This window comes from Natrix helvetica (assembly GCF_964273705.1).
Source record: "Natrix helvetica genome assembly, chromosome: 1".
Classification (NCBI taxonomy): Eukaryota; Metazoa; Chordata; class Lepidosauria; order Squamata; family Natricidae; genus Natrix; species Natrix helvetica.
The window spans coordinates 80,467,512-80,492,933 of record NC_138548.1 but is presented as its reverse complement, the minus strand read 5'-3'; the positions used below and the strand labels follow the sequence as shown (position 1 = coordinate 80,492,933).

Sequence of the window (25,422 nt, the reverse complement as noted above, 5' to 3'; positions counted from 1 at the left end):
CAACAACTTCTTTCTATAGTTCTATAGTCTATAGAACATTTCATTTCATCTCCATCTGATATTCTTTTATAAAGGAAACTCACAGAATTATGATCTGAGGTCTTTGGTAAAATGTAACAACAGCACTCTCCGTGGTAACTAAACACCACAATCTAAGTCACATCTGTGTCTTTACTGACCCTTTTTTAATGCAGAACTTTAGAAATAATTAACAAATATTCCATGCTGGATTACTCTCTTTAACCAACTTAGCAATAGCACTTAGACTTATATACCACTTCACAATGCTTTAAAGGCTTCTCTAAGTGGTTTACCGAGTCAGCCTAAAGCTCCCCCAAAACTGGGTCCTCATTTTACTGACCTCAGAAGGATGGAAGGCTGAGTCAACTTTGAGCCTGGTGAGACTCGAATTGCCAAACTGCAGGCAGCCAGAAGTCAGTAGAAGTAGCTGCAGTACTGCATTCTAACCACTGCGCGACCGGGGCTAATGAATTGTGTAAAGTACTTTCATCAAAAGTAAAAATAATAAAAATAAAAATAGCAGGATAAAAAATAAAGACCATCACCTTTAACCATTGAAAACTTTTGTAGATTCTCTTTTAATTGATTTTTTTTTGCCAATAAATCTTAAATAAATTCAATAAACCAAAGTCTCTCTTGTATTTTTGTAGCCTCAAAAGAAGATTTAACTCATTCCAAGGAATCTTATCTTTGTTGCAAAAGGAACAAAGCTGAAATTGATTACTTCTTAAAGTGATTAAGAGAAGGGAGAGCAAAGCAGCAATGTTTGTAATGGCTCTGCAATGAGTGTAGATGGACATCCAGGGGTCCCGAGAACTCAGCTCCTGGATCTAGCTGCAAAAAACTAAGCCGAATTTTCAGTTTAATCAGAACACAGATGGTTCATCTATTGATCTCCCTTTGATCTAGAAAAATAAGAGCCAGCCAAAAATCTCCCATCAGCCTTTCAAAAGCTGCAGCGGCTCTCTGCATTTCAGAGAATACCAGGCTACCATTCCCCACAAGAAGCAATCCTTGATATTTCAAATATGCTTTTTAAAGAGCATAATTCTAGGATAGTGTTCAAGAAGCTGAAGTGGAGATGTCAAAGTTTAAACAAATCAAGTTTTGCTTTAGACACATTGGATTTCTCTTCTTAAACATCTTCCTATAAGGCGTTTCATTTTGTTGATCTGTTAAAGGTACACCAGGTTTACTGTATAGACTGTAAAGCACAGCAGCCTTGTCAGTGCAAAGTCCTTTATAGCTCCCAGAATAGCAATCAAAATTTAGAAGCGTATAGTCCAGGACATCTGGAAAATACCAATTTTGGGAAAGGGGCAGGATATATTGCAAGATTGCAAGATCAGAACGCCTGGGCCAGATTCAGCTTATGATGTCTTTTCAACCATTCTTTTCCAGTTTTTCCCCTTCTTTTGTTGCTTTTCTCTCACAATGGTGGTCAGAGGTATACTGAGTGCTTCTAATATGCATGGTACAACATGTGTTTGTTTGTTTGTTTGCTGCCCATCTCGTAGTTCTAGATTACAATGGGGGCTTAAAACATCCCCCCTTTTACTGACCATCCTCACTGAGACAACTAATGGAACAATAAACGTGTGTGAAATGTCAAGAAGAGGCATCTCACAACTTCCGACCTGGAGTGCCAAATACCCTTCCTTGTTACTTGCTTCCAAATCACACAACAGGTTTCATTGTAACTTCAATTTAAATTGCATAAATTAGGGTGTTTCAAAGTATGTCCTGAAGGATATGGTAGTAATTTCCTCCCACTGTATTTCATTGCCCATGAGTTAATTTTAAAGGGTTTGCCTGATCAGGTGTGGGCCTAGAGGCTTCCGAAAATGAACTATGTGTCAATTCAATAAAATCATTTATTCTGCAGTTTGAAAGGTGAGAGAATCTCATATATATTTTACAGCCTTCTTTTTTTCTCCTGTGAAGTAAGAGAAATCCCTTCATTTGGACTCAATTGTGGGTTATTTTCCTTTCACTTACTGTGGATAAAAGTAGGAAGGAAAAACAAGGACACCATTCAAATCAAACTTGTACACAAAACTTCCTCTGTTGCTTTAACTTTGAACTCCCTGGATTTCCAAATGTAGATCTATGTGGTGTGTGTTTGAAAACCATATTAACTTCCTTTGCCAGGCTATGTTTACAGTCTGAGACAGCGTGAAATATATCTGTTTAATGGGGGGGGGGGGGGGGGAATCTCTGGCATTTGGTGGGAAAAGAAAGCTGGTAAGAGAAGATCACATTGGTGCAGCTGGGAATTAATGGCTCTTCATATTAACTCTTGGTCTCCTTTGATCAGAAACAGCTGTTAAATAGCCCTGCAGAAAATCCAGTGAACAGTAGAGGGTATTCTGTATTGGCAAAGTTTGTGCAAAACTGTCCTACGCATATTACAACAGATCAAAGATCTGAATCTGAGTAAGTTTTTTTTAGAGACAGGAAGGAGATAATAGCAAAAATGACAATCAATCATGGAAACACTGCCCTGTTTCCCTGAAAATAAACCCTCCCCTGAAAATAAGCCCTCCCCAAAAATATTGCAACACAGCAGCAGCCATGAGGTGACCACGCTCGCTGCCTCCTGCACCTCAAAAATAATAAGACCTCCCTGAAAATAAGGCCAAGCGCTTATTTCGGGGGTCAAAAGAAAATAAGACCCTGTCTTATTTTTGGGGAAACACGGTATCTGTGCAATGCACTTCTTTATCACATGTGCATGATGTTTTCTTTACCAAATGCTCTTGTTTTTTTAATTATATTGTCTTTGGAAACAAGTCAAGCAATTTTGGACACTCATATGGAATCAGCCTTTAATAAGCAAGTTGATAAAAAGGATGACTAGGGAAAAGAGTTAGAATAATAGTGGCTGCAATCACTAGGCATGTGGACATTCACTACAGTTTTTAATCTCTGCTGTTTTAGCCATAATTAAGCTGTAGCTTTTACACCATAGCATGTATGCATGTACCTGGGAATTGCCATGGCTCAATAGTAGAAAATAAGCTCTGCATAAATAGTGTACGAAGGCTACCCAGTTTATAAAGCTACCAATGACTGGAGAAATGGCAAATGCTTAAGGAGAAGAAACAGAAAGTAGACAAGATTCCATTATGAAAGTACAAATAGATACTTTGCTGATTTCTTTCATTGATGTATTGTCTATACTGACAGGTTATAATAAACCACTGTGGAAATACATTTCAAGCAATGGCACAAAATTCAATGCCTCTTGATACACCAGAATATTTTGGTGCATTGTATTACCAATTTAGTAATAAATTGGTGATACAATGTACCTTTCTCTTCTAAAAGGGGGCCAGTTGGTGCAAAGAACAGATTATACCAATACCACATACCATAATATACAAATGAATAGTAAAAAATAGTGTGTAGTGATCTCTAGAAGGGTGATGGTCTCACCATCCTTGTATGGAGCCCTATTATCTCAGAAGAAACCTGAGAGATGTATGTAGCCTGATCCCAGAAGCAAATGATAAGATACAGCACAATTTTATTTTTTATTTATTTGTTTCTTTGTTTTTATTTATATTTCATTGTCTACCTCCCTCAAGGGACAATGTTTTGAGTCCTTGCAAATGATGTGATCTCATTGGGAAATCCATTATTCTTCAAAGCAAGATATTTAGAAAATCATTAACTTAATACTTTTCTCAATTGTTTTACAGGCACCTATAGAAATGACTACCCAACCTGTAATCAAAGCTGAACCTAGAGAAGTTAATCAATTTTTAAATGTGCCAACAGGTGAGAAAATTGGATAACTCAATGAGCTTTCAATGCTCTCCAACCTCATATCTGTTATTTTTATATACCATATTGTCTTTATGCTACTAGGGTAAACTTCCAGTCAAAATAATAATAATGATAATACAACCACATCCTGCTATAATATCTTTAACACCATCAAACAGACTTATCCCAGGTCCTTGGGAAGGAATGGATTCATGGGGGGGAGGGGATGCCAAATTCAATCTAAACATCTGGCTGACTGTGTAATACCATAGTGGATAAAAATGACAAATCCAATGTAAACAATTGGCTGACTGTACTAACAACCATAAAAATAATGTATTAAATTTGCCTGCTGCCAATTCTCAACAACTTTGGGTGACTTACAACAATCAAACAACATAAAATTACAATAAAATCAATCAAAGATTAAAAATGATTACAATCAATAATTGGGAGAGAGCTGCAAATTTAAAGCATTATTTTAACCAAAGATTGATTTTGATGAAATTGATCAATTTGATCCATAGATCTATGATAAAAGAAGGCAATTGTGACAAGCCAGATGATATGGTATGAAGGCTCAGTCTCCCTAGTCGAAAGCCTGAGTGAAGAATCACAGCTTCATGGCTCTTCTAAAAAACAGGAAAGTGGGGGCCATCCATATATCAGAGGGAACCTAATTCCAGAGGGCAGGAACCACTACTGAGAAGAAGCATTTCTGGGGTTGCAATAGATTACTCTATTTCATCAAAGAAACCCAGTGCACCAACCCTATAGAATCAAAGTGGCTGGGCAGATACTATGAAAGAAAGGCAGTCCCAAACCATGTAGGGCTTTATAGGTAGCAACCAGCACTGACATCTATCTCTTTGAAAAAGGCTACTACTAGGATTTGATGGGCATTGTGAGTATGTGACATTATGAAGATTTACTCCTAATCTTTTATCTACCAGTAGTATTTCCCTATATATCTAGAATATGAAATGCAGATCAATACAGCATTATCTATCAAAATTTACAAACTTATCAATTAGGTGTTACTGTAATTAAATTAGAATTTCTAATTTAAAAAGGAGCATGTATCTGCCCTGTCATTTAAAATAGTTAATTGAGAGAATGCAAGAACAATTCTTAAGAGAATTGACTTTCATAGCAGTTTGATTGGGGCAATTTCCATTTTCTGGATATAATTTTAAAGGGCAAACTATGTATTTTAATCATATTCTTTTCCCTTCAGCAATATTGTGTCTGGCCTAAGTCTGTGAAATGCAAACCTTGATCCTCTTCCTCTTCCTCTTCCTTCTCCTCCTATTTTACTGCTTTGGGTGTTGAGGAACACAAAGTTCTGGCTCTTGCTCTTCTGACAGCCTTAGCCATTGTTAATTGATGCTGTAGTGTGTCTTTTTTTTTTCCTTAGATTTTTAGACCGCCCCTCTCCCAAAAAGGGACTCGGGGCGACACTTTGACAGTGTCTCTCCATCTTCTTCTGCATCTGCCTCATGTTCTTTGACCTTCTTCTCCTTTTGTAGATGCTTTGTATGATATGAAAAGATGGCTCAAAGTTAGCAAATTGCCAGCCTTTCAGGAGTGAGAATTAGTAGATTGTTGTTATTATTTTTTAAAATAAATCAACATTTCCTGCGATTTTTAAAGGTTAGACTTTTCCTTGAGTCCACCAGAAGTCCAGCCTCTCTTTAGAAGGCAAAGGGCTGGGGAAGTCTGTAGTAATTAGACACTGAAACATCTTTCCTTAAATGGGAATCTTCCCATCACTACAATAGCTGAGCACCTTACAAAAATCATAATCACTTTGTTAAGTTTTAAGACAGAGATTTAAATGAAGTCAGTAAAAGCTTGCCCAGTTTCAGTAGTCTTATTTGAAATCCAGCCCACATTTCTCTGGCTTTTTTGGATTAGATATTGGCTGCATGTCATTGGAAGGATAATAACAAACACTGCCAGTTTTTAATGTGCCTGGTATAAAGATCTTAGCTTAATTCCAGAAAGATAACAATATCAATAATTCTGCTTGGCAGTCACTAACACTGCACAGAGGGACCTGTTTAGCTAAATGAACACGTTTATTTATTTACTTTAAAAATGTAACGTCCTTCTCGAGTACTGGAAATTCATATTCAAATAAGCAAACAATAATTTACAGAATATATTAGGCTCTCTCAAATGTTTGGCTCACAATGTATCCCAACAGAACAGGCTTTTTTATAGATATATAATGTAAGCATTAGCAAGAGCACCATCTTCTATTAGCAGGAAATTTAGAGGATTTGTGGGAGAACCAGCAGTTAAGGAATCCACATTTTGGCAAATGACATAGTAGAACTTGTTCCAAAAGACTTGTGAGACAACTCCCACGACTGGAATCTAGCAGCTGAAGGATGTAACTTATTCAGAACAGAATAGATGCAACAGTGGAAATGTTTTGGTTGTACACCTTCAAAAAAATGCACAAGGTAGCTCTGTGGAAACAATGTGGATATGTAGGTGACAGAAAAGAAGGAGGTCAGGGACATACAAGATTGTCATCAATATCTATCACCTAATATTGGGCCTAGAACAGAGTGTGTTGATCACACTCTTCTGAAAGAAACTGTAGATGCCTCATGAATGCAAGAATTAAAGGCAATTGATAACCCCGTTGGCATTATCTATTGTGAGGTAAACTCCACTTAAGCTTCAGATTCTCTAATTCCTGATATGCCTCTGGGACAATTTCATCTTTTAGAAGACAGAGGAAGAGGCCAGGAAATCAGCTTCATTTTACTGATTTTATCTTAGCCATAATCAAAGTTCAATAAATGAAATCAAAGAAATAAGCACTTGGGAAAGCTGTAACAGTTTTGGTTGAGGGCATCCGTGGGGCTGAGGATCAAAAAAAAAAAAGAGATAAAGATGGTGGATGCACACGCACAAAACACATGTTCCAAAGGGGTAGGATGTCAAATGTATCTCTGTGCCTGCCAACTTGATTTCTTTTAATCCTTCCCTATGGAAGCCCAAGTACTGCCAATAAACAGCCCTAAAAGTCCCTTAGACCCAGTCCCCAAGTATATTTAGTTCCAAGATCTGGATACATCTTAAACCTGGAGGCAAGTTTTTGTTTTTATTTGTTTATTTCTTTTTCACGTTTCTGTACTGCCCATCTCTCTCAAAGTTTCCACTTGTCCTGGGGTATTAGTTAGGCAGTTGACATAGGCCTTTTTTTTTTTTTACATAAAACCAAAACAAGACAATAAAGCCCATTGGTAAGTAAGGATGGTGAGATGTTAACAAATGATGAAGAGAAGGTGGATCTCCTGATTTATTTCTGTCATTTCCTAACAAGAATATTGCCTCTCAGAAATGAAGGCTCAGATTGTAATCTACACTAGCTGGAACTGATTAGAGGTATAGCTTTCTTTCACCAAATAACTTTTTTCTGCTGTTATCTTTGACCCAACCTTCTGTCTGATGTTAACCCATTTTCTATATTTTTCTGACTTAGATGACTTGGTGCAGATGCCACCAACACCTCCCAGCAGCCATGGCAGTGACAGTGATGGATCTCAGAGCCCAAGATCCCTGCCTCCCTCCAGCCCAGCCCGCCCCACTGCTCGGTCTTCTACAGCAATCTCTTCTTCTCCACTCCTCACAGCGCCACATGTAAGAAGAGGGTTAGCTTTAACCATGCCAGGTTGTCCCATTAGCCAGCAATCATTTTAGGAGGGTAGGAATCGAAACTGTTGCTCTATATTCGCCCTACCTCAATACAACTACAACCTTTGGATGCATTTTTCTGCTCTGCATTCAAAGTATGGTTTTCCTATTACCACAATTGTTGCTATTGTCTGATATGCTTTGCTTTTTTCAAGGCCAACACTACACACTGGCTTCACAGAATCAATACTGACCCTTCAACTGATTCCAAATTCTGTAATTTATCCATAGTTCTGGGATAGTCTAAAAAGGATGAGCAATTTTCTTTTCCTCAGCTACGGTATCTAATTTTTCAGTTGGCTGTTTTTTTCTAATTGTAGTGGACATCCTTTTTTCCAAAACAATGAAACGGTGCACCAGTGGACTTACTAGAAAGAAAAAACACCCAGTGTAAAAGTCAGTAACTGAGGAAAAGAAAAGGAGTATTTTTTAAAAAAAGTTTCTGTGGTGTTTTGAGCCAACAATATTCTACTTGTTAAGCATAGTAGCTCCAGAAGATATGTGACAACTACATGGCAATAGTAGAATTATTTTTATTCTAAGCTTCATTTTTGGATGGATGGATGGATGCTTCACCATAGAATGTATGAATTTAATTTATAGACACACATAAACACATATAGCAGTGTCCACTGGGAGTCCAAATCAGCAAGTGGGCGACTATTATGATGGAAGCCCCACCTTTCTTGTGATGTCCCATCCACTACTTTGTGTTGTGGCCTGCTAGCGAAGCTGGCAGCAGATTCGGACAGTGAGGAGATTGGGGAGGAACATGGACCAGTCCTGGTGTCTGGGGAAGGCTCTGACGAGTGCTCTGCATCTGCATAGGAAGCAGAGATGGGGCCAGGGCTGTCTGACACTTATCAGCAGCCTTCGGGGTCAGACATCAGTGAGGCAGACAAACAGCTGGAGCCTGTTCCCAATGTGCGCATGCGCAGAGTTGCCAGGCGAAGGGAACATCAAGGAACAAGGGTCAACTTGGGAGTGAGGCCATAGGTGGACAGTGAATGGCCCCTCCCATAGGGAATAAAAGAGTAGCAAAAGGGGAGGGATGTTTTCAGGAGACAATTAGATCATTCCTGCATTCTTGCCACGCATTGCGGCATCTGAAAGATACCGGCCTGGCCACTTTCCAAGCCTGATAAAGGTCAGTAATTGTGAACTATCTTTAAAGACTGTGGGAGAGGAAAGACTTTGCTGTGAAGGAATTCACTGTAAATTAAATAAAAGGGATTTATCAGGACAAGGACTCGGTTTTCTTCTGCTGGGGAAGCCTAGATCAGAACACTTTGCTTATTTTGGCCCCATTCCCCCATAGATTCTATGCAAACACGTATATGTAAAGGTACCTACTATATTCAGTATGACACACCACAGGAAGAAAAGCGATTGGCAATCACCTTACTGGAACAGAAAGTTAGGAGGACAGAAGAACCATAGAATTGTCCAATAGGGAGACATGGTAGTCTGCACTCTGGATAGAACATTTGACAAGACTAAGAATAACTCATCTCCTTGCTCAAAGCATAAGATTCACAATGGATTGTAGCATCTAGAAGAAAGGTTAAAAGGTGAAAATATTTCATATATTCACACACTGGCAGAACCATAATTTGCTACTAATTAAGAGTATTTCAGAAATGAGAAAGATAAAAATAGTGCCATCACGAGGCATTTATCAGGCTATGATATGCTTGAAAGGAAAGCTTCTTCAGAGATATAGAATCAATTGTCATCAAAATGCTAATTATAATTAGCTTTGTCTTTCTTTTTCCAACATAGCTGAAGGAATCCATGGAGGTTCTGAATGAATACTTGAGATCTGTAATATATAAGGGGGAGGAGGGGGAAGACACTTGAGATTAATTTGGATTAAATGAAGGCTGAGAAAACACTGAGCAAGATACCCTCTTCCGCAGTTCCAATCCTAATTTTTCACTCATCCATCTCTATGCCAGCTTTTCTCTCTCCTAGTTTTCCCATTGCTGCTGTTTTCCTTCTGTCCCTCAAGACAATAACATTGGTGCTGGTCCATTGCAGAACAAGAATAAAAGTTACATCCATTTCCTTCATCTTTTCAGAAGGCCTCAACAGGAGGGAAGAGGAGGGTGAGGGATAGGATGGGGCCCTACAAATTTGCAGTGCCAGAGGCCGGGCAATATATCTGAATTAAAGTCTCTAGCCCTTGCTCAAGGAGCTTCACTGGAAGCATTCATGGGCTATTGGTCCCCCTGAATCTTTGTTAGCCATTTAATCTATTTTAAATTAGGTTATCCAATTTGGGAGTGTCCTAGAAATGACTGTCCTTATTGTGTGTCAAGCAGCTAAGACCAGATATGCTTTTGCCTAGTTCCATTTGCTCCATCAACACCTTTTTAAAAAGATGGTCCTGACCCTCTTCCTGCATAACCTTAAGTTTTGTTGAGGCTAGGTTACTCCAGAATATACTTTCTATAAAACATCAGAAAATTTCACCTGAAATGGTGACTTAAAATTCTGTCTAGAGTTGGATTTTTTTGAGGTTGTGCTTATAGACATTTGAGTGGTTTTAAATCAGTACTTCAGCCCTTATCTTTAAAGGCTTAGGACTTAAATAACCTTCTTTCACCTAATCTTAACATGCAAACAAAAGAGGAAGCCCTTCCGAGTCAGGATTCATGGAGCCACATTATTATGGTCTATGCCAGGGGTGTCCAAACTTGGCAACTTTAAGACTTGTGGACTTCAACTCCCAGAATTCCCCAGCCAGCTGGCTGGGGAATTCTGGGAGTTGAAGTCCACAAGTCTTAAAGTTGCCAAGTTTGGACACCCCTGGTCTATGCTAAAGAACTGTGTGTCAGGCCTGCAGCCATCTTTTCTTTTGGATCTTTGGCCTGCCACACTTTCTATTATTCTACTATGCATTTTCTATTGTGGGAAAATGGGAGGTGGGGATTGTACGGAGTTAGATGATATGTAGCCATAACAATTTTTTTTCTAGAAAGTCAAGGTCACCCTTTGTCTTTGAACCTCTGCACCTGACCAGAACTGCATGGGTGGAACTGCCAGCATGGCAGTGGAAGATTGGACCATGTGATGGACTTGTGGGTGTGGGGGCAAGATCGTTAACTGTCAGCTGGGTGCGGAAAACGGGGAAGCTTTCAGATTCAGGTTTTCCCAAATGTGCCAACATGGTTCTCTTAATAAATTGGAACTTTGAGGAAAGCTTTGCCTCGGACTCTGATTTAATTTTGGATGCTATTTGGAACCCTTACACTGTGGCCCAGGAAACCCACCTGCTCTCTCCTTGAAAACTATACTATTGCTTAAAATGTTACTATGTTAACGCGGTATTATTTTAGAAATTTTTAAAATATTGTTGTATTTGATATACAAGAATTTCCTTTCCTTTTTTCTTGTTCCTTGATAGTCCTTGTGCTCATGCTTACAGTGTAGGACTTTGACAATGCATTATTTTGCACAAAAAAACTGGGGTAAGATTATAAAGTATATCTTGGGAAAATGGTTTGTTCTTGCTCTTCTTCCCAGAAACTACAAGGGACTTCAGGGCCCCTGCTCCTAACCGAGGAGGAAAAGCGCACCCTGATTGCTGAGGGCTATCCCATCCCAACCAAGCTTCCTTTGACTAAAGCAGAAGAGAAAGCACTGAAGAGAGTAAGGCGAAAGATCAAGAACAAGGTCTGTTATTCCATCTGTATAAGACTGGTAAAGAGCAGTGCTAGAGAGGCAGGTGTGAGTTATATATAAATATAGATGCGGATATTACCTTGATTTCTATCACCCAGTAATATTTAATCATGCAATGATTGACTTTTTTAATTTATAAAGGAATCAAGAATCGGAAAGATTTTTGGAATTTCAACATAAATTGACTTTTGATCCTCTATCTACTGGCCTACCAGTTTACCTACTTGCCTATCTATTTCTCTGTTCCATATCATTAGTGTGCAAACTGCTTGCAGGAAATATATCCCGGAGGATATATTGTAATCTAAAATTCAACATAGGGGAAGCTGAAATAAATGGAGACCAGAGAAACAATAAATTAACTAACTGGGACTTAGTAGTGAAAAACCTTAATGAAGTACGGGTGTCAAACTCACCACGTCACATTGCTGTGATGTGATGTTTTGCAACATTTTCCCCATCCACGGAGCTGGGGTGGGCGTGGCCTGAGCGTGATGCATCCAGCCCATGGGCCTCCAGTTTCACATCCTTGCTATAAAGTACATGTATACATGTCAAGATAAGAAGTATTTACATCATATTACTGTCTTATTTCCTATTTATAAATGTGAAAAACATGTACATTTAGTTCCATCAGCTGGTTGTATTTTTTATCCAAGTGAATGTCTACAATACTGATTCTGAATAAGAGTGAATCTGCAAGGTTGAATGCTCCATTTCACTTATGCTGCATAGCAGTATGAACTATTAAAAAGATTTTTAAAATCTAGGTAACATTTATTTTTTTCCTGCAATCTGCAAAAACAAAACACACTTTTGAAAAGAAAATGCATTGCTGAAAATAGTGTACCAATGCAATAAAAAGGTAAAGATACTCTTTGCGAATAACTGGATCCTTATATTTAATTTTCTTACCAACAGTATGGGAGTAGTTTTCCATTTTCATCTAGAATATTTCCATTTCCCAACCTTGAACCACTATTAGTAATATTTAAATTTGTGAAAGGTTGTCTGGAAAACCTACAAAGATTGCAAAAAAAACTTTTATCAAACTGCAATTGTGGTCAGTAACTCAGACAATAAACTGGATAGGATTTTTACTGATTCACACATCCGTAATTGTGCATTCCTTCCTAAATGAGAGTTTTCATGAACCAACAGCATATGTTAACTTTCTATGAATCAAACATAGTCTCCAAGATAAGGTACAGTCCATTTGGCCAGAATGATTCACCTTCTTTTCACAATTCTGTTCCACCCAGAAGTTAAGCCACAGTCATTTGTCTGCAGGCTGATTTGCATTCTGAATATAACATAGACTTGATTCATCAATATATATTTAAAATAAAGTTCTCGCATAACCTCAGAAGACAATGTGCCATACTAATACTGTGGGAACATTATGAGATGTCTCTCAGGCAAAATATTGTACAGTATTAGATATCCTAGAGTGGTCTTGCCAATCTCCAGATGTGTTGGACTACAATTTATGTCACTCAGATCTGTGTAGAGATTATGGGAAATCTATATATTGGATTGAGCAATGTGACCTGAGAGCAAATGTTTAGGAGTAATCCTTTCATAGAATAATACATTAGGAAGATGGTTCAAATATGGAGAAATTTAATGTGAGTAGACAATCCAATTTAATCTATAACATATGGATATAGTAAACAAAGTATTGGTCTCTCTGTCACACTATTGTCTATTCAGTCTGGCAGTTACTTTCCAGTTCTCCTTTAGTACCGCTATTTGAAAGAATGTTTAAAATGAAGATGCCAGGAACTTTTATTTCTGCATATAATATAAAAGAATAAATGTAAAATAAAAACATATGCTCAGCTCGACCATAAGCATACAAGAAGAGTCATGTGAGTTCAGACTTAAAATTGCTAAACCAGAGGCTAATGGTCACCAGTACAAGAATGCAACAGCAAAAATGCTATGGAGAGACATACCATTTCTATTACAGAAAAGAATACTGTATGTGGCTATAACAGATACAAGCTGCAGCTAGCTATCAAGATCTCCTTTAAATATAAGGAAAATTTTCCTGACAGTAATCTCTGTACAACAGAAGTCCACCTAAGGAAATTGTGGGTGGTCCATATTTGAAAGTATTTAGGACGAGACTAGGCAAACAACTTCATGGATTAATTGATTCTCCTGAACCCTGCAAAGGATTGGACTAGATGATCCTAGTCCTACAATTCTGTTAGTCCATCTAGGTCACTTTGTATTGATTGAATACAAGTCTCCAAGATCTTTATATGTATTTTTTTAAAAGGCTACATTAACACGGGGATCAAAACCAAGAAATGTATGCATGCAATTTATATAATAGATTGTCTGCCAATTGTGACAATTTTATGGGTGATCAATAAGAGAGTGTTGCTTCACGGATACACTTGATTCTGTCATTAGACAAAGTCAGGCACTTGCTTCAGACCGGAGAAGCCAAAGTCTGAGCCATAGGTATATTGCAATCTGCTATAGATCTCCAAATTGCCATTGTTATTCTCAGATATGGTAGAGCATGCTGGACTACCACCAATCTGAAATAATAGTCAACTATTATTTGGATTGGCTTCTATGTGCGGAATTGGGAAGGACACAGTTTTTTTGCTTTGCCTCAAGCAACATGTCCTGAGCCAGCCCTGAGCATAGTCATAACATTTCAGTCTATATTCTAGGTCTGTGCAGTTATCTGGATTCAAAAGGGAGAATACGATTTGCAGGCATGTGTGTGTGTGTGTCTGTGTGTGTGTGTGTGTGTGTGTGTGTTGCACCTGATGACATCTCCTTAAATCACAAAGATCTTCTCCTGGCAGCTTCTTTAAAAGAGCCTTCCTCTGAGACAGCTTCCACAAACAACTGTCCTGTGCCTTAATTTAGAAGAGCACCCCCTTAATGCCTGGAAAGAACTCATGCCATTTCCTGGTCTAAAACCACAATCTGTCAACTGTGCTAATATTCATCAAGCAATTATTTTGTCCAGCAACATAAATCACAAGAGGAAGGTTCAGCAGTCCTGATTCAAAGGGGACTCCTGTGTAATTGTGGGTGATCCTTCTCGCAGTTTCCTGTTTTTGATCATAGGTTGCTATATTTACTGAATATGGAATTATTCTTGGGAGTGCAACTAAAATTTATTTTTTTTCTCATTCTAGATTTCTGCACAGGAGAGTCGCAGAAAGAAGAAAGAATATGTAGAGTGCTTGGAGAAAAAGTAAGCCATTATTTTCTCTGGGTCACCCTATGAAGTTGATGCTAGGCTTGTGAGGTCATTAGTTTCTCTTGAACTTGATTGGGATTTCTAGTATGATAATTATATAATAGACAAACTAGCCTTTGTTTTGGTTCAGTTACTGCCCAATAGAATTGCCTCTTCTTGTATTATTGCATCTGTAGCAATCATAAGACTGTGAATAAAGACAAATATATGTGTCCCAGGACAATGTTGCAGTGTTCAATCTGAGTTGGTCACCAGGACCTGAGATTTGGTCTTCCAAGCTTTCAGACTCATGCTGGAGTCCATCCTCCTCCAGATGTGTCCTGGAGATTGAGACATTCCCTGAGTATGGGCTCCAGCATGAGTTTGAAAGAGTGGAAGAACAAACCTTTGGTCCCGCTATCCAACTCAGATTGATCCTGCAACCATAAGACCAGCTAGTGTTTCTTTCTGTCATTTTCTTTTGCCTTTATTCTTTAGACATTTTCTTTAATATGTTTAAAAATTATATGACCTATAGCAGACAGCTGCGTACTAAAAAGGCAGTTTGGCAGTCAGGGACAAAATTATATGTTGTGGTACCTAACGCTCCATGTAAATTTTGCCTTAAGAAAAATAAAGGATCAGGATTTTTTTCTGGTTCAGATGTAAAAAGTAATAGGTTTAAAGTTTTAGCCAAAAAGATTAAAATTATATATTAGAAATAACTTTCTAAAAACAGATTAGAGCTTTTTGAGCCAAAATAAATGTGTCATGAGAGATCAATCTTTCTGAGTAAAAATAAAAGGAAGACTAATTAGAAAGCCTAATTAGAGAGCCAGTTTGGTGTGGTAGCTAAGGTACTGGACTAGAAACCAGGAGGCCATTAGTTATAGACCTCCCTAGAAGACTTGGCTGGTTGATTTGGGGCCAGTCACTCTCTCTTAACCCAACTCACTTCACAAGATTGTTGTGAAGAAAAAAGCAGGCCAGAGCATTAGTTGAGTACACAATCTTTACTTGACCAGAAATAAAGGCAGTATAAAAATCTAACAAACAAATAAAGCTCACATGGTATTTAAAACAAAATGATGAAGTGTTCCTTGGGATTGGCCTGCTATTTCTTGAATGTCATTTTTTTCCACTGAAATTCCTCCTCTCCAAGCTGTTAGCACTTTCCCTGTTTCAAAGAATTCCATGAACAAAAACACAAAACCTATAGGACAAGATGTCAAACTGGCGGCCCGCGAGCCAGATACGTCACACACATCCAACTCTGTGAATGAGAAAAATGTCGCAAAACATCATGTGACTGCAACATGACACAATGAATTTGACACCCGTGCTATAGGAGATCTTGATCACAGATCCCATGTCACATTTACCTGGATCGTTTAAAAGCAGATGAAGATTTCAGATTAACGAGCATTAAGGTTCAACTAAATAAACGTTGTTGGATTTAGTTTGTCTAAAATATACAAATTTATTTGAATGAAGGGCTGCAATCAGTCTTGTGTATTCAGAAAGGGGGTTGCATCAAAAGACATTGGGTTGACTCAGAACAAATGTTTGTGGTCAGATCTTCTTTCACCTCCATATTAATTAATTTCTTTGTATCCATTTTCTTCTCCAAATCAAGTTTGTAATACAATATTCTTCAAGACACTTCCCTCTTTATTACTTTCCAAATGTTCTATTAGTAAACTGCTCAACAGTAGTATGAGCCAGCAGTGTGCTGCAGCCGACAAAAAAGGCAATGCATTCCTAGGCTGCATCAACAGAGGGATAGCATCAAGACAACAAGAAGTGATAGTGCCACTTTCTACCACACTGGTGAGACCACACTTGGAATACTGTATCCAGGTTCTGTTCACCATGATACAAAAAGAAATGTTGAGGTCCTGGAAAGTATTTAGAAAAGATCAACAAAGATGATAAAGAGTCTAGAGGCCAAATTCTATGATGAATGGTTGAGGGAACTAGGTATGTCTGGCCTATCAAAAAGAAGGATCACGGGGACATGATAACTATCTCCCAGTACTAAGGATTGACTTGTTCTCTAAGGCATCAGAAAACAGGAGAAGAAGTAATGGGTTAAAGCTTGTCAAAGAGACATCCAACCGAAGGGTAAGGAGAAATTTTCTGTCAGTCAGAAGCAATGGAACGCCTTACTTCCTGGGGTTGTGGGTCCATCACTGGAGGTTTTCAAAATAGACTGGGCAACCACTTGATTGGGATAATATAAGGCTCCTGCCTTAAGCAAGGGGTTGGACTAGAAGACTTCTGAGGTCCCTTCCAGCCTTATGATTATATAATTCTTAATTTAATAAGCAATAAGAAGTGCAGGTTAAAATATGAAAAATATTATTCCAATTTATTGGAAAATATTCACTCTTATTATAATTCCCAGTCTGAGAGATCTCGAGCTCAAACCCTTTCTGAATCTCCTCATAGATTTTATTTTATTTAAAATAAATACTTTTAAATAATCTTATTTTCCCACAAGCATAATTATTCATTTGTACATCTCCATTTTCTTTTTACTTCCACTGAAGATTGGAAACTATTCTGCCACCAAATGTTATCAAGTATCACACATTTCAGAGGCTGTATCAAAGCATAATTATGATTTATGCCACTCATCAGCCATGGAATAATCAGAACCTATTTATGGTTAGTCAAATGAACATCTTGAGATTATGTCTAGTCTTTCTGTCCTTTACCTCTTGGCTGATGATACATGTTTGCTTTGTTGTTACATACACAATGTCCACCTGTTTCGTAAACTAATACATGTAACAAAATTATTTATTAATGAATAATAGAGCAATGTGATGTGTGTTTCAGAATACAGTTTAAAGCAGTAATTTCACTCTGTAAAATTATGCACATGAATCCACAAGAGAATGGAAAATAAAGTGCTCTCCCTCCCCCCTTCAAAAATCCTTAGTTTCCCAAGCAGCACAAATAGCTGAGTAAAGGGGGAAAAGGAGCCAAGATGTTTACAGCTCACATCCATGGAATCATAGTGCTGGAAAAGACCTTGAGCATCATGTCATCCAACTCCTTGCTCAATGCAAGGTCAGCTATTGCTGCATCCCCAACAGATGGCTATTCAGACTCCATCTGATTCCGTCCAGCAAAGAAGAGTCCACCACCTCCCAGGCCAGCCATTTCTGCTGCCAAACAGCTCTTTCAGTATATTTCTTCTAATGCTTAACTGAAATTTGCCTCCTTGGAATTTCTATTCACTGGTTCCAGGCCTGGAGAAAGAAATAATCTCTTCCATCTTTTGCATGACAGACATTCAGATATTTGAGGTCTGCGGTTATATTTTCTTTTGTTTTCCAGGCGAAACCTGTGCAAATCTACTAGCTGTAGCTCATAGAATTTGGTTTTCAGCCTATTCACCATCATAAGAGATTTTCTCTGAATTCATTCTAATTCATTCATCTTTAAAAACGTGGTAGCCAGAACTGGACACAGTCTTCCAATTGTAGCCTGATTAACACACAGCACTCCATAAGTGCTTGGTGACCTAAAAGTTAATGCAGTCTTTAGCCTTTACTATACTTTACTTTACTGTTTTTAAGTTTACTCTGTTACCATTTCTTCATGTAATAACATGGAACAAAGAAAAGGGGGAAAATACACCAATAACAAAAAAGGCACATCCCCATTTATACTCAAGCCTGTTTCTACCTAAGCGAAAGTTTCTGCTGAATTTCTTTTTATTCTGTTCCTATGGATGAAGTTTATTTTTGAGAGATATTTGAGCCTTTGAATTGATTTTATTCTCCTATTGGGTGCTTCTCTTGGTGAAAGGCACAGGAGTGTTGTTTACTCCTTGGATTGCTTTGGGCTAATCATTATGGCCTATTTTCTGATGTATAATGAAGATAAATGCAATCAACATTGTGAGTAGTTTTGAGGGACTCAAAAATGCAGTGCAGACAATAATAGCCATTTTGCTTTTCTTGGTACATATTGTGTACAGTGAGAATCAGATAAAAATCCCAAGGAGTCCCTGGTGACTTTGTGTAATTGCATTTGTCTTTGCCTGCTTTATTTATTGTCATCTTTAATACAATTTTTAACCACCCTGAATGTTTCCTAATTTTAAGGCAACGTATCAGTCCTCAGAACAAACACAGGATTTATGACTAGGGCTTACTCATCCCTGATTTCTGTATTTTTAGTCAGAGTGCTAAAGCTGCTTCAAATCATTTATCAGATAGAGCCTGTTTCCTGGCAGGGAGCAAACACAGAAATGCTTAAAACCAAACTGGATGTCATATTACCCAAGCAGTTGAAATTAATCCACACAAATTCTTTATAGAAATGATAGCAGTCCCAAGGAGTCCCAAGGAAGCCTGAACAGCTTTGGGATTTATGAGGGAGGGTAGAACGGAAGTGTAGGTTTTACTCTGATTGCCAAACTCCCAACAAAATGGCCTCTCCAAAATTGCCGTTTTAGTTTCAAATGGTGCAAATGGTGGGTGTTGTCTTGCTGAGAAGCAAGCCACAAGGCCTCCCACGAGCAGGCCATGGGCAAGGCCTGGAAGAAAATCATGTTTTCTAAGAGGAATTCATATCAGTGGTTGTGCTGCATAATTTCTTCAGGGGCCAAAACGGGCCTGGGCTTAGGCAGACTGATAATTTAGGATTAATTTCATTTAAAATGCCTCTTTTTTAAAAAAAATTGCATGTTTTCTCTTCAGGGTTTTCAGAATGAAATGTAATCATCATTGCGGAGTCTTTTGAGACAGTCTGATGTGTACAACTGTTACCACATGCCTAATAGAGGCTTCCTTGAATTCTAAATAAAAGCTTCAGAAAGACCAGTTTTGTCAGAATTGTGGCAGAGAAAAGAACAGGTTAAAATCCTCCATTCTCTCCATGCACACCCACCACAATCCCCAGCCTGCTCAGGCTTTCCCAAAGTTTCTATTTACAGAACAAAATGTGTGCACTTTAATTGCTTTCACACAAATAACATTCCATTTGGTTTGAGTCTTTAAATCTGGAGCAGAGTGGGTGTACATCATATTCATGATTTTATTTTATTTTATTTCTCCAGAGTCGAAACGTATACATCTGAGAATAATGAACTGTGGAAAAAGGTGGAGACGTTAGAAAATGCAAACAGGTGAGGAGAACCCAAATGTTCCTATCTTTACCAAAATGTCCTGTTGAGGAAAAGAGTTGGGAGAATGCAGAAAAAAGATCGCCTTGGATCCACCGCTTCCTTCGTGATATAAATAATACAGATGATCTTTAATTCACGTCAGTAGTGCATACGTGCCAGATTTTCAGATTTTGTTACAGCAGTCTTAAAATCTGTATACAGGTAGTCCTCGAGTTACGACTACAATTGAACCCAAAATTTATGTTGCTAAGTGAAATATTTGTTAAGGAAGTTTGTCCCATTTTACGCCTTTTCTTGCCAGAGTTGTTAAGTGATTCATTGCTGTTAAGTTAGTAACACGGTTGTTAAGTGAATCTGACTTCCCCATCAACTTTGTTTGCCAGAAGATCGCAAAAGGTGATCCCATGACCCTGGGAAACTGCAACTGTCATAAATATGAGTCAGTTGCCAAGCATCTGACTTTTGATCACATGAGCATGGGGATGCTGCAACAGTCATAAGTGTGGACATTGGTCATAAGTCACTTTCTTCAGGGCCGTTGTAACTTTGAACAGTCACTAAATGGACTGTTGGAAGTCGTGGATTACCTGTATTGTCTTTATGTACTTTCCTTAAATATTCACACATGTATATGTACTTCCTTATACATGCATGTTGATACGCAGTTTTATCAAGTATATCCTATATTTCTATATAACCTCTCCTATATCTCCATTAGTATATGCCACATAGTTTCAAGGCCCAAAAGTGCTTCAAGTTGAATACTATAAGATTCACTATCCGCTCCGGCTTCGAGATTACATTTAATGCATTCTTTGACTTGTCTAACAAATAAATCTGCAATATATTTCTTTTACATATCAACTTTTTGATAGTTGTTAGATTACCCTACAGGAACAGCTTTAGGTTTTTTTCTGTTCTAGTTGTTTTTTTCCCAGCAATGAATCAGTTGCATTTGGTTAGTAAGTTTTAGGAATTTTTGTGTTGAGACAGCCAGGATTGAACTTCTGTGGTTTATTTGCTTTTTGAATAATTGGAGCAGGGAGAGAGAAAAATAGGCACATTTCCTGGGTGTATTCCAACCCTAGCCACTGTACTGAAATTCTACTACAAATGTCTTTCCAGACCAATTCTTAAGCTGACCGTTTCCTCTAAGGGCAATTATATCCTGCAGCCAAAGCTGCTTCTGAAATATGCTGCCTGAAGCCTTTTCTCAGGGCAACTACAGAAATTCCAGTCTGAACTGGAATTGGAATTATAGCAAGACCTGATTTGTTGTTCTTAGTGTCCTTATAGGGAAGGTAAACCTGATATCTGGCTGGTGGATTCTTGTGTGGAACAGTCTACCAATACCTTTCCTTCTCTTTTTAGGGATTACTCCTTCCTCACACGTTACTGTGCCTTTTCTTTGCTTTCCCATGGATGCCTTCATCTCTCTTCCCACATGATCTCCCTTGAGACTAAAGCAGACTCTTTCTTTAAAAAAACATCATCATCAGCCATAATCTTTTGTGGTGTCATCATAACTCTGGTGCTATAAAAACCAAAGCAAGGGGCAACAGGTTGTTGTTCTTTCCTTCCCTTGCTTCTCTGTAGGTCCGTGGAAGGCTACAACTAGTAGCCCCCAGTCTCATAGAAACAAAGAAGCCCTGTTCCTATTCTGTCATTTAAACATTTTTTTTAAAAAATGTAAAGGAGAGAAAAATGAAGGAAAGCTTTACAGTACTAAGGGCACTGGGCAGGGATCAGGAAAGTAAGGGGCACGTGCTTCACCCAGTCTGGGCAGAGACTTTTAGAGTACTCACTGGGGGATATAAGGCCTGAATGGAATTTCTAATGGGGAGGACAGCTCATTGACTTAATAGGTCATCAGTGAAGCAACCACAATATTACCAAAATTCAACCACTGCCAACCAGCAGAGATCAGAGCAGACTCACAGCCCTAAGATGAGATGAGTGCTGAAGCAACAACCAGCCAGGGGGGCAGAGGACACATCTCAGGCACTGCCACCAACCTGAGCTGGGGCTGCTACTGGAATAGAAAGAAGAGAGGGAGATCATCCATTCTGAATGTCTCAAGTCAGAATATAATATTTTTGAACTGAAGCTGGGAGCTGGGAAACATGGGTGTGAGGTGCATTTGTGATTGGCTGAGAGTGGGGAGGTGGAGGCCATCAACCATTCCTGTGTTCAGCAAGTGGTGAGTATCCATTATTGGTGATGGGCCTGTTCTGACCTAGGCTTCCCAAAAGCATGAAGCCGACTCCTTGTCCCGATAAAACCCTTTTAATTAGTTTAAAGTGAATTCCTCTCCAGCAAAGTCCCAGCCAACAGCCTTTCAAGAGATTTCACAAGTACAGACCTTTATCAGGCTTGGAGAGCTGCCAGTCCGATATCTTCCAAACGCCACTCTGTAGCAGACAATATTTGGCAAGAAGTCAGGAACAGATCTTAATCCTAATGAGAACTAATTGTCTCCTGCAAGCTCCACTCCCCTTTCGCTCCTCTTTATTCCCTAAGGGAAGCGCCATTCACCGTCCACCTGTGGCTTTACTCCTGAGTCGACCCTTGTTCCTTAGCTGTTCCCTTCTCCTGGCAGCTCTGTGCATGTGCACACTGGGAACAGGCTCCAGCTGTTCTTCTGCCCCACTGATGTCCAACTCTGAAGGCAGCTGATAACTGTCAGATGGCCCTGGCCCCATCTCTGCCTCCTACACAGAGCACTCATCAGAGCCTTCCCCAGACTCCAGGACTGGCCCATGTTCCTCCCCAACCTCCGCACTGTCTGAGTCTGCCACCAGCTCTGCTGGCTGCTGGCGGATCACAACAGGGCCCAATAGAAAGTGCATCTTTAGGGACTTGTCCTCTATCAAGCTAACTCAATCCCTTTTGCTACATATATCGAAGGATAAATTGGCTCCTTCCTCAAGTGTAGGTTCACAAAATGATTAGGAGTTCAACCATATTTCAATGCTAAGGCAGGAGACTTTCGTCTGTTGCACCCAAGACACATTACTGCATTCACCCAAAGGCAGAACTGTTCTGCTCTCTGTAAACTGTCCAGCTGCCTTTGGTATGATGATCTTCTGCCAATAGTATTGAAATATAGTTTGGTGGCCAGACACTGCATGTAGCAGCTGCACACAACACCTGCAACCTTAATCAGCTTCTTCACTCTTCTGCATGGTAGGTCAACTCAGCTGGCTGCTAGTTAATCTGAAAGGATTAGATTCACAGGTGAGATGTGTTCAAATGTCAAATAGGTATGACCCAGAGTTATGGAAAGGCATTTATAGCCAAGGATACAGAATAGATAAGGAGAAAAAAATTTTTGAAGGACACCGGAAAAAAATGTCAGGAAGGCAGCATGCCCTGATTCCCTTCCTAAAGCTCATTTCTTGGAAGAATCTAACAGAGCTATTAAGTGGTTTTAGTTTCCAGACATAACACTCATATTAGGGGAGGGTGGAGGTTTACTTAAAGGGAAGTGTTTCTTTTCTTAGTTTAAAATATGGTAAGGCAGCCCTGTTGCATCTGGCTCCTCCTTCACTATTCATTTTACTGATTAGGGCCTGAACTTCTGCTTTAATAGTAGTTTGGAAAGGTTCTTGGTAGAGAGAGCTGACAGCTAGTTGAGCCCTGAGTTCACTGGAGACAGAGAAATCCCTGTAGATTTAGAGGTCTGTGAGGAAGTGCTATGCTTTCCTAGACCTTGTGAGCTGACTGTTGGTTGGGAAATTGCTTTCTGGCTACACTACATAGCACAGACAGCCAAGAAAAGGGCATGGTCCCATTTGGGAAAGCAATTGCTGACAGGTTCTTTGGGAGGATGTATATTAGCAGAAGATAACCACTGCAGATGACAGCATCTAGTCAAGCTTGGCAAGTTTGAAAGAGCTAAGTGGGATCAGAACTGATTAGTACTTAAATGAGAGATCACAAAAGTCTGTGGACTATAGACCAAAAACCATTTCAGAAGAAGGTGATCACAAAGAACTTGTGTTGCCACAAAAATAACATCAATAGTTGCCAGGACTTGAATCTTAATCAAGAGATTATAAATTTGTCGTATTTCTTAACCCAATGGGGCGGGGGGGGGGGTCTCTCACTGGTCACAGGTTTTTGCCCTTCCAATCCAATTTACAAATCATAATGACTGGAAAGGAGAAATTTATGTACTTTAGCTTCCCTGGAATTGGTCTTTGTGGCACAGTGTCCTACATAACAACATCTCAACCCAAGGAATTTGCTTGGACTAAAAGACATGCAGGGAACTCAGATATCTACTCCAAGTAAAAATGGGGGGGAAACAGCAAGATCCCTCAGAATTGGCTTAACTGCTAATGAAAGATGAAAATTAAACAAAGTAATAGCTTATAAAATACCGAAAAACATCCGTGCAATGTCCTACTGACATTGTCCTACTGTGATATAGTTCAATTGGGGAGTATAATACAATTTGGGAGTCCTCCTAGATTCACAACTCCTGCTTCTGAGGGGATATTTGCAGAATTCTATCTTTTGCATCAATTGTATTTGTTTCTGGACTGGTAAGCTCTTCTCTCTGTCACTCAAATTGTAGACATTCCCAGTTTGATATTGTAATATACCCTATGTAGGAGATGCGTGCGATGGCTCAGTGGTTAAAGATGCTGAGCTGTCAGCTGGAAAGCTGACAGCCCAGTTTCGAGACCCATTCGCTGCGCGATGGGGTGAGCTCCTTTACTTGCTCCATCTCCTGCCCACCTAGTAGTTCAAAAGCATGCAAATGTGAATAGATAAACAAGTACCACTTCAGTGGGAAGGTAACAGCATTCCGTGTGCCTCGGCATATAGTTATATTGGCCACATGGCCACAGAAAATGTCTTCAGACAACACTGGGTCCCTTGGCTAAGAAATGAAGATGAGAACTGCCCCCTCCAGTTGGACTGGGCAGTGGAAATCTTTATCTTTATTTTTACCCTACATGATGCTACCCTTGGAGACCTGCAGGCCTTTAGAAAAGCAGTGAAATCTTGCCTTCCTCAGGTGTTTGAGTCAGGAAAATAAGAATTCCCATCTGGAAGAGTGTACTAAATTTAAGTCTTTGGAAATTGATTAATTGTTTTTAGCTAGCATTGTTGAATTTTGATTTTGGTATTTTTTCTCATTGCTCAGAGTTTGTATCAATTTATTGTTTGAATTACGTGCCCAAATAAATGCTCTCAGTAAATAAACATGTGAATAATACAGGAATCTGTTTTTGCTTAATGTGCTATGAGTACAATTTTAAATGCACTGACTTTTTTATCCAGAATGTGTCCCCTCAAATAATCTTGATTTGTGCTTGAGTTTTCCACTCCATTTGTGCTTTCTGCCCTCATTCAGTAGCTCTAACAGATGCATTTCTCTTATGCTCAACAGTTGGTTCTGGTCCTACTTTACAGTTAGATAGAGCAATTTAGGATTCTGGAAGCTTGAAGCATATTCTGTTTTTCAAAGGTTAGGCGCTTTTCAGTAAGTTTGATAGCTTTATTGATAGCTGATGTCTGCCATCTACTGGACAAGTAATGGCCCTTCTCTGATTCTCCCACCAATTCTGGACTCGCCGCTGCATTCAGAATCCCAAATCTTTGTCTCTTGTACTTTTTCTTCCACTTAAGAGTATTCTTTTCAAGGCCCAATGTAGTTCTTCTGAAACTGTATCCAGCTTTTCAGATACAAATGCAGTTCAAATTAATATATTCCATGATTTATTATTAGGTGAATTCTCAGATTACAAACATTTTAAAAACCATTTAATCATAAAACCTCAAAGAAGGCATCTCTGTGCCAAGAGCACCATAACCTTAATCAAGTCCAATCTTCGTATTGGTAGCTGTGGCAGGA

At 39.0% G+C, this 25,422-nt stretch overlaps 1 protein-coding gene across 1 annotated transcript in view; it reads left to right on the top strand.

Moving 5' to 3' along the window:
* CREB3L1 (cAMP responsive element binding protein 3 like 1) overlaps positions 1 to 25,422 on the top strand; it is a 92,272-nt gene that overhangs the window by 55,831 nt on the left and 11,019 nt on the right. Inside the window, exons 4-8 of the mRNA XM_081939237.1 lie at positions 3,726 to 3,804; positions 7,295 to 7,452; positions 11,035 to 11,184; positions 14,364 to 14,422; positions 19,485 to 19,553. Of these exons, the coding sequence (XP_081795363.1) occupies positions 3,726 to 3,804; positions 7,295 to 7,452; positions 11,035 to 11,184; positions 14,364 to 14,422; positions 19,485 to 19,553 (515 nt within the window). The remainder of the gene's footprint in view (positions 1 to 3,725; positions 3,805 to 7,294; positions 7,453 to 11,034; positions 11,185 to 14,363; positions 14,423 to 19,484; positions 19,554 to 25,422) is intronic.